Source organism: Vigna umbellata, chromosome 1 (genome assembly GCF_029865625.1).
Source record: "Vigna umbellata cultivar VRB3 chromosome 1, Vumbellata_1.0, whole genome shotgun sequence".
Classification (NCBI taxonomy): domain Eukaryota; kingdom Viridiplantae; phylum Streptophyta; class Magnoliopsida; order Fabales; family Fabaceae; genus Vigna; species Vigna umbellata.
The window spans coordinates 74,887,602-74,896,956 of record NC_142165.1 but is presented as its reverse complement, the minus strand read 5'-3'; the positions used below and the strand labels follow the sequence as shown (position 1 = coordinate 74,896,956).

The 9,355-nt window shown below is 34.2% G+C and overlaps 1 protein-coding gene across 1 annotated transcript; it reads left to right on the top strand.

Annotated features, from left to right (window-relative positions):
- The first annotated feature begins 2,388 nt into the window (after positions 1-2,388).
- On the top strand, positions 2,389-8,858 carry LOC148206300 (ABC transporter C family member 14-like). Its single transcript, XM_088104210.1, has 11 exons — positions 2,389-4,817; positions 4,918-5,238; positions 5,475-5,561; positions 5,659-6,285; positions 6,421-6,585; positions 6,745-7,039; positions 7,250-7,464; positions 7,644-7,949; positions 8,032-8,095; positions 8,182-8,421; positions 8,544-8,858. Exons 1-11 carry the CDS (start codon positions 2,706-2,708, stop codon positions 8,642-8,644), a joined length of 4,533 nt encoding a protein of 1,510 aa, XP_087960336.1. The 5' UTR covers positions 2,389-2,705; the 3' UTR covers positions 8,645-8,858.
- The last annotated feature ends 497 nt before the right edge of the window (positions 8,859-9,355 follow it).

The window sequence follows — 9,355 nt, the reverse complement described above, 5'->3', positions numbered from 1 at the left end:
TTTAATTATCATATGTGTTAAGAAAAAAATGATCTAAAAAAGTTCTTTGTATGCTTTACCTTTATTTTTTTCAAATATAAAAGATTTTGATAACAAGAATTTAACTATTTTTTAGTATACTTTTTTACTCACAAATCTGTTACATTTTTAATTATTATTGTATTGAAGATAATACTTTAAGCAAAATTTAACTAATTATAAGATACTTATAAATTGAATTACATTTTAAAAATAAAATAATAAACTAAATCTAAACAGAAATATTAAAAACTAAAATAATCTTAGTTATTTGAATACAACCTTTGTAATACATTAAAAAAACTATAAGTTAAATTAAAATGATTGTCTGTAAAATAATTGATATGGTCAGCCATACCTTAATTTTAATTATTCATTAGAGTAAAGTCAAATGAATACAGCAAATATATATATTTTTCAATCTTTTCTTGTCATAATAATGAAAGAAGTTTTGACATGTCAACCCACTGAGAAAATTTGCAGTTAATTGCACACTTGTATTTAAAAGAAAATTATATTTTCACTACAATTTCTTTATAATACAATGTTAGGTTAACTATTTTGTATTTTGTTGTTGGCAGGTTCCAAAATTTCCTTTTTCATGAAACTACTTTAATAAAGTTAAAATTAAATTAAATTTTCACTAAACTTAAATTACAAATTTAAGTTTTACCAGACTTTTCTTTCTTGTTCTCGAATATCTTGTTAAGTTTGATGAGAGAAGAATAAAAAAAAAACGTAACGGCTCATTTTATTCCGTGTGAAGTATAGTTCCAAAAAGCACCGCAGAAGAAAGTGGGCACACTGTTTTGTTTGATTGTGTTGACTAGGGTAAAATAAATAACTTTAATGAAAGAGAAATAAAATAGTAAGATTATATAGAATTGTGATTTAAAATAAATGAAAAATATACAAGATTCACACTTTGTTATTTTCTTGATTTAAGTAATTCATCATCTGAAGCCTCTATAATTATGAATGAGATACAATTAAATTAATCCTAAGGGCATTCACAATATACTATTATTTATTTCAATATTATAAGTGTTACAATATTATATAAAATGAAAGCTTAACTTTATTCTATAAGTCTTAATAAAATTGATCATGTCATTTATTGTGGGCGAGAGATTTTGTTAAAAAAAAAATTATTTTTAAACTATCTTCATGAATAACTCTTTAATATTTCATAATACATGTAACAATTTATAATTAGTTATAAATAGAATAAAAAACAAAATTTAAAATTATTGTAATATCTCTTGTTATTTTGTTTTGGTATTTTTCTTAATCAAATATTCTAATTTTATTTATTATATATTATGTGAATAGAAATGATATTTTAATGTATATAATTTTTTTAATATTTATTTGATAATATGTTTTTTATATCATCTTTTAAAAATTATTTTACTTTTTTTTATAATGTGTGATAAACAATGGAAATGTGTGTGGTTAGAGAAAAAGATGCGACACAGATACGGTTTATCTGTTTGTATACTCATCAAAATTAAAAAAATATATAGTTTATAAATTTTTAAAATAAAATTTAAATAAAATTAGAAAAAATATATATAATATAATATAAATTAAAATTTAATTTTAATTTAATTTAATCAAATAACATATAAATTAATTTTAATTAAATTAAATTTAATAAAATATAAAGTATTTTATTTTTTTAATAACAAAAGTATACACCCACACTCATCACGAATATTAAATACCCCTTAGATGAGAATTATTAATTATCTATATTTTATTTGAGGGATCTATTTTTGTGATACAACCTCAAGGGTCTTTCCGTTTATGTTTACCTTTTTGCTACCTTTTTATGACACAATCTCCTTCACCGCTGCACCTTCTGTATTTTTATTTTGTAGCTTTCCATTATTTTTCCATACGAATTGAAGTTTCGTTTTCACGTGATGTTGGTGCTGAAAAAGGGCGCTCCGTGTAGGTTGCAGCCACTGGTCACCATCCAGCATAAATGGTCCTCAAGCTTCACTTTCGATTATAGAAAAATGATTGAATATAAAAATTACTTAGATTTGTTCATCCATTACTAAAAGTTAAAATTATTCATATCAATGAGTTGGAATTCTGTTCCTTGTTAATTACAAATAAGGTGATAAACAATATATTATCTGTAGATTCCCACTTCACGACCATAACTTTCAATCTTTTTCCTTCATAAGGGTTTTCATAGATATTTATCTTCTTCTCACCGTTGTGAATTCAAGTGAGTCAAAGTTGTATATTGGTTAAAAATATGAAAAGATAAAACACTAAGTGAAAAACTGTTAATACATGATTTTAAGGTTTTAAATAGACAGTAATATCAATTCGTTTTATATAGTTAGTAAGCGTGTCCCAACGATACTAAAGGTACTCAGTTGAAAATGCTTGTAGAAGACCTTAAAGTTTTGAGCAGTGACTGATGGTAATCCATGTTTATGTATCCCTGTTAAGGCATTGTGACTCGTAAGACTGGAACATTATTCATTCTCAATATTCTTGATGATGTAATGTGGTTTCATTTTTTTATTGTTCCAACGGAATGCGTGTTTAATAATTAAATAATATTTTATGACATAGCTTTGGTTCTAGTCTGAGGTCTATTTCACAAAGACACTGCGTGGACACAGTCGACGGTGAAGTTTTTCTTCCCAAGGACAGAAACAACCATGTTCTTTTCATCTCAAACATGGCTAAAATCCTTCTCCTGTGCATTCCCCGTGAAGCAAACCTCTGGTGACATGTTTATCTCAACTATGCTTCAATGGCTGAGATTTTTCTTCCTCTCACCGTGTCCTCAAAGAACTATATTATCTTTCGTCGATGTCGTGTTCCTCTTGTTTCTCTTCGTGTTTACTATCACCAAGCTCTGGAAAAGGCTCACCTCCCATGGCGGTATCGGCACTCACCTCAATGAACCACTCGTCAGAAACAGCAGATCCATTTTCTTAACTATTCGGTTCAAGCTGACCTTAACCGCAGAGGTTGTTTTGACTATACTTTACACGGTTGCTACCGTTCTTGCGTTTAGCAGTTCCTCCAAGGTGCCGTGGAAGCAAGTTGACGACGTGTTTTGGACAGTCCACGCCATAACACATGCGGTGCTTGCATTCGTGATCATCCACGAGAAAATATTTGAAGCTGTTACTCACCCTCTTGCGCTTCGTGTTTATTGGGTTGTGAATTTCTTTATTACTTCGTTGTTCACAGTTTCTGCTGTTATGCGTTTGGTCATAATCGTGGACGTGAATGAAAGCAACGACTTCAAGGTGGATGACGTGGTCTCTTTCGTTTCACTCCCTCTGTCGCTATTTCTTCTTTTTATTGGGGTTAAAGGATCCACCGGTATTGTCTTGTCGACAGAAGAAAGTCGACAACTTGTTGAGGAGGAAACTAGGTTGTACGATCGGAGTGAGGGAAAGTCGGAGGTTACTGGCTTCGCTTCTGCTTCTATGTTATCTAAGGCTTTTTTTATGTGGATAAATCCATTGTTGAGTAAAGGGTACAAGTCCGCAATGAAGACTAATGATGTTCCAACGCTTTCTCCACAGCACAGAGCTGAGAGGATGTCATCTATTTTTGAATCAAAATGGCCTAAATCAAACGAGAAGTCGAAGCACCTGGTTAGAATGACTTTGCTCCGTTGCTTTTGGAAGGAGTTGGCCTTCAATGCCGTGCTTGCAATCTTTAGGCTCTGTGTCATGTTTGTGGGGCCGGTTCTGATTCAAAGTTTTGTGGATTTCACATCAGGGAAGAGAAGTTCTGAATATGAAGGGTACTACCTTGTGTTGATTCTTCTCGTTGCTAAGTTCATCGAAGTTGTGAGTACTCATCATTTCAACTTCCAATGTCAGAAGCTTGGGACGCTTATACGGAGCGCTCTTATCCCCGCTTTGTACGAGAAGGGGTTAAAACTATCATTCTCTGCTCGGCAGGATCATGGGATAGGAACCATTGTGAATTACATGGCTGTGGATACCCAGCAACTCTCTGACATGATGCTTCAGTTAAATGCTGCGTGGATGATGCCACTTCAGGTTGCCATTGGCATGTTTCTACTTTACAACTGTCTTGGTGCCTCAGTGATCACTGCTTTTTTTGGTCTTCTTGGTGTTTTTGTGTTTGCTGTGATTGGTACCCGCAGGAACAACCGCTTCCAGTATAATGTGATGAAGAATCGTGACTCGAGAATGAAAGCTGTGAATGAGACGCTTAATTACATGCGTGTGATCAAGTTTCAGGCCTGGGAGGAACATTTCAACCAGAGAATTATGGGATTCCGTGAGACTGAATATGGATGGCTCTCCAAGTTGATGTTCTCAATATGTGGCAATATTGTTGTGATGTGGAGCACGCCCTTGTTGATATCAACTCTCACGTTTGGAACGGCTCTTTTGCTGGGAGTTCAACTTGATGCTGCTACGGTCTTCACAACAACAACTGTGTTCAAGATATTGCAGGAGCCCATTAGGACATTCCCACAGTCTATGATATCTCTCTCACAAGCATTAATATCATTGGAGAGACTAGATAAGTTCATGTTGAGCAGGGAATTGTTGGATGATTCAACTGAGAGAGAAGAAGGATGTGGCGGACAAACATCAGTGGAAATCATAGATGGGACTTTTAGTTGGGATGATGATAACACGCAGCAGGACTTGAAAAATATCAATTTGGAGATAAAAAAGGGAGAGATTTCAGCAATTGTTGGGACTGTAGGGTCAGGAAAGTCCTCTCTTCTCGCATCAATTCTTGGAGAGTTGCGTAAGATTTCCGGAAAGGTATGATTTTTCTGATTCAGAATTCATAAATTTTTTATTTTATTTTATTTAAGAATATTTGTAGTTAAGTCTGATCGCAGTAATAATATATTTCTGGAAGGTTCGGGTTTGTGGAAGTGTTGCTTATGTTGCACAAACATCTTGGATTCAGAATAGAACTATTGAAGAAAACATTCTCTTTGGTTTACCAATGGACAGGCAGAGGTACAATGAAGCTATCAGGGTTTGTTGTTTGGAGAAAGACTTGGAAATGATGGATTATGGGGATCAGACAGAAATTGGAGAGCGTGGTATCAACCTGAGTGGAGGCCAAAAGCAGCGTATACAACTTGCCAGGGCTGTTTATCAAGACTGTGATGTATATCTTCTCGATGATGTCTTCAGTGCTGTTGATGCTCATACTGGTTCCGAAATATTTAAGGTGGCTATTCTCAAAGTTCAAGCGTTCTACTCCGCATTGTGTTTAAATATAATCTTACTCACTATGCTCTAGTTTGTTGCACGAAGAGTTCAATTAACCTTCATAGAATTTTTGCATTGAGTGGGTTGAACTGACAACCTTGCCATCACACAAATGTTTATGGGATGTCGTAATTCATTCGACTCCATAAACAAACTCGAGATACTTCTAATGTTTATCGTTTGTCTTTTATATAGGAATGTGTCAGGGGAGCTCTAAAAGGCAAGACCACTGTTCTTGTTACTCACCAAGTAGATTTCCTACATAATGTGGATCAGATATTAGTAAGTCTTTTTTTGCTCATGCTGTTATGCTGTGTGTGTTGTAATCTTCAATTTGATTCGAGAGTTATTCAAAAACTTATCTATGTGCTTGTTAAAGGTGATGAGGGACGGCATGATAATCCAATCAGGAAAGTACAATGATCTAGTTGATTCTGGACTGGATTTTAAAGCTCTGGTGGTTGCTCATGAGACCTCCATGGAACTGGTGGAGCAGAGTGTGGTCGTGCCCGCTGAAAATTTGAACAGGCCAACAAACTCTTCAACGGTGAATTCTACTTACAAGGGAACCAGTGGTGAAAACAATTCTCTTGAACAGGCCGTGTCTAGCAAGAAAAGTTCTAAACTCATCAAAGAAGAGGAAAGAGAAACCGGCAAAGTGAGCTTACATATCTATAAACTCTACTGCACTGAGGCTTTTGGCTGGTGGGGAATTACTTTAGTATTTGTTCTTTCTTTGTTATGGCAAGGATCTTTGATGGCAAGTGATTATTGGCTGGCGTATGAAACCTCAATAGAAAGTGGACTGTTTAACCCTTCTCTCTTCATGTCCATTTATACAATTATTACCGCTGTTTCGGTTATCTTGGTGGTGACGAGAACTTACTTCTTTACACTCTTGGGTCTAAAGACTGCACAAATTTTCTTCACACAAATTCTTCGTAGCATCTTGCATGCGCCTATGTCTTTCTTTGACACTACTCCGTCTGGGAGAATTCTAAGCAGGGTAAGAACCTTGGTGCCCAAGTATGTTGTGTTAGACATTCAACATATTCAAGAGTCTTATGCTTATCGATATAAACTTTTACATTTCATATTTTAATCTCACACATATGATGACTTTTTTTCTTAATTTCCACAGGCTTCCTCTGATCAGAGCAATGTTGATGTCCTACTCCCCTTGTTCACGGGAGTTGTCATTGCCATGTATATTACAGTGCTCAGCATCTTCATCGTCACCTGTCAAAATTCATGGCCAACAGTGTTTTTGATATTCCCTCTTATTTTGTTGAATATATGGTATCGGGTATGAAGTTTATTACCTGATTTTCAAAAGCTTTCATAGTATAGACAAAGTAATATCCATATTAATCAGTAATCATAGCGTAATTTGTTCACACTTAAATGTATCTTGTATACTTTATGTTAACAAATTGTGTTTTCTATCTCATTTATGGTCTTCCAGGGTTACTATCTAGCAACATCTCGTGAATTAACTCGTCTGGATTCAATTACCAAAGCACCAGTTATTCATCACTTCTCTGAAAGCATTGCTGGGGTCATGACAATCCGTGCATTCAGACAACAGAAGAATTTTTGTGAAGAAAATCTCAAACGGGTGAATGCTAATTTATGTATGGATTTCCACAACTATAGCTGCAATGTGTGGTTGGGAGTGCGCTTAGAGTTGCTTGGAAGCTTTGTCTTTTGCATTTCTGCATTGTTCATGATCATTTTACCCAGTAGTATCATAAAGCCAGGTAAACCGACTCCGAAGGAAATCTAATCTAAATTTCAATTGACATTAGTTATGCAATGTCACTACAATATTGCTTCTTTAAATTAATCATCAGTTCATATGATTGTGTCGGTTGTCCAAGAGTAACTCTCGTTTTTTCTAAGAGTGGTATTTCTGCGGTTGTCAATTTTATTAAAATAATGAAACTGACTGGGTGGTTTGGTTGATGTAGAAAATGTTGGATTATCTCTTTCTTATGGGTTGTCCTTAAACGGTGTCTTGTTCTGGGCTGTATTCATGAGTTGTTTCATCGAAAACAAGATGGTGTCTGTCGAGAGGATAAAGCAGTTTACAAATATTCCACCGGAACCGGCATGGAATATCAAGGATCACCTACCTCCTTCAAATTGGCCCGGTCAAGGCAATGTAGATATCAAAGACTTGCAGGTAACTTGAGTATAAAGAAATTGATTGTTTTACGTACGAAAGCACATCTTTTGAAAAATAATTCATTGATTTCTATTGCTTTAAGCTACTAACATGAGCATTGTTTCTAATTTTGAGCTTTCCATTACTAATTTGCACTGTGCAACATTATCATTATGACTTGAGCTTCTGGTGAACAGGTCAGATATCGTCCAAATACTCCTCTGGTGCTCAAAGGCATTACTTTAAGCATTACCGGAGGTGAAAAAGTTGGTGTTGTGGGTCGAACTGGGAGTGGAAAGTCAACTTTAATTCAAGTATTATTTAGGCTGGTGGAACCTTCGGGAGGGAAAATAGTGGTTGACGGTATTGACATATCCATCTTGGGACTTCACGATCTTAGATCACGGTTTGGCATCATTCCTCAGGAGCCTGTGCTTTTTGAAGGAACTGTCAGAAGCAACATCGATCCAATTGGACAACATACAGATGAAGAAATATGGAAGGTAAGTACCGAACCATTTGAAATCTGTCAACTTTTCTGCTGAAGATTTTGAATCCATCAGTCTAATAACTCTGTTGTGGTAGAGCTTGGAGCGTTGTCAGCTAAAGGATGTTGTTGCTGCTAAGCCTGAAAAACTTGACTCTTCAGGTAGAGAGACATTTTCCTGATTGATTTGGGTTGCTTAGTTTCCTTGACCTTTGTACTAATGAGAAAGTGCTGTTTGAACAATGAAGTGGTGGAAAACGGAGAGAACTGGAGTGTGGGGCAAAGACAGCTGCTTTGTCTAGGGCGTGTTATACTTAAGAAAAGCCGACTTTTGTTTATGGATGAGGCAACAGCTTCTGTTGATTCTCAAACTGATGGTGTTATTCAGAAGATCATAAGAGAGGAGTTTGCAGCATGCACCATCATCAGCATTGCTCACAGAATACCCACAGTCATGGACTGTAACAGAGTTTTAGTTGTAGACGCAGGTATACCTATATCTATATCTATATAATCTAATTCTCTCTTTGCATTGCATTGGATTGCTCACTGTATGATCCTTGTGCTTTTTCCATCTAGTAGCTTGAATTTGTTGTTTTTTCTGTGTCAGGGATAGCGAAAGAATATGACAAGCCTTCCAATTTGCTTCAGAGAGAATCTCTGTTTGGGGCATTAGTTCAAGAATATGCCAACCGATCCACTGAACTATAAGAAATTAAGAATTTCTTTATGCTCCTCTACGTTTGTGTTGGTTTTTTTGGCCTAGCATCGTTGTTAGTTGAAAACACAATAATAAAAGTGAAATAAATTTTAGGACTATTGCCAAATTGTATTATACATCATACATTACTCTTCACTTGAGCCTTTGTTTGTCTTAAGAATGAAGATTGTGTTCCCGAGTTCAAAATATGAAGTAAAAAATCGTTTATAGAAATTAATCATGATATTTTTAAAAATAAATAAAATAAATAAATAACAAAATCATAAACCATTTTAAATAAATTAAAACAAAATTATAATATCAATTTTTATGACACTTTTGATCATTTTTTCTCTTTTCTAAATTACTTGACTTTTATCCAATTATTATTATTTGATACTCTTATTTGATATTTATACAATCATAAAAAAATTTCTTATTTTATAACATTGAAAAAAAAATGTGCATCCTTTTAATATTTTTGGTTGTGATATTTATTTTTTGTATAAAAAAATTGTTAATTATAAGTCATTCCAAATTGAAGTGAGATAAAAATTTCATAATGTTGAACACGAGATAAATCTTTACTTGAATTAAATAATCATATGCGCACTTATCATTCTTACTTGACTCGTTCAATTTGAGGTGATTCAACAAAACTTAGAATAAGATGGATAGACTCAAGTCAATCTAAAATTGATTCAACTAAACTAAACTTGTGT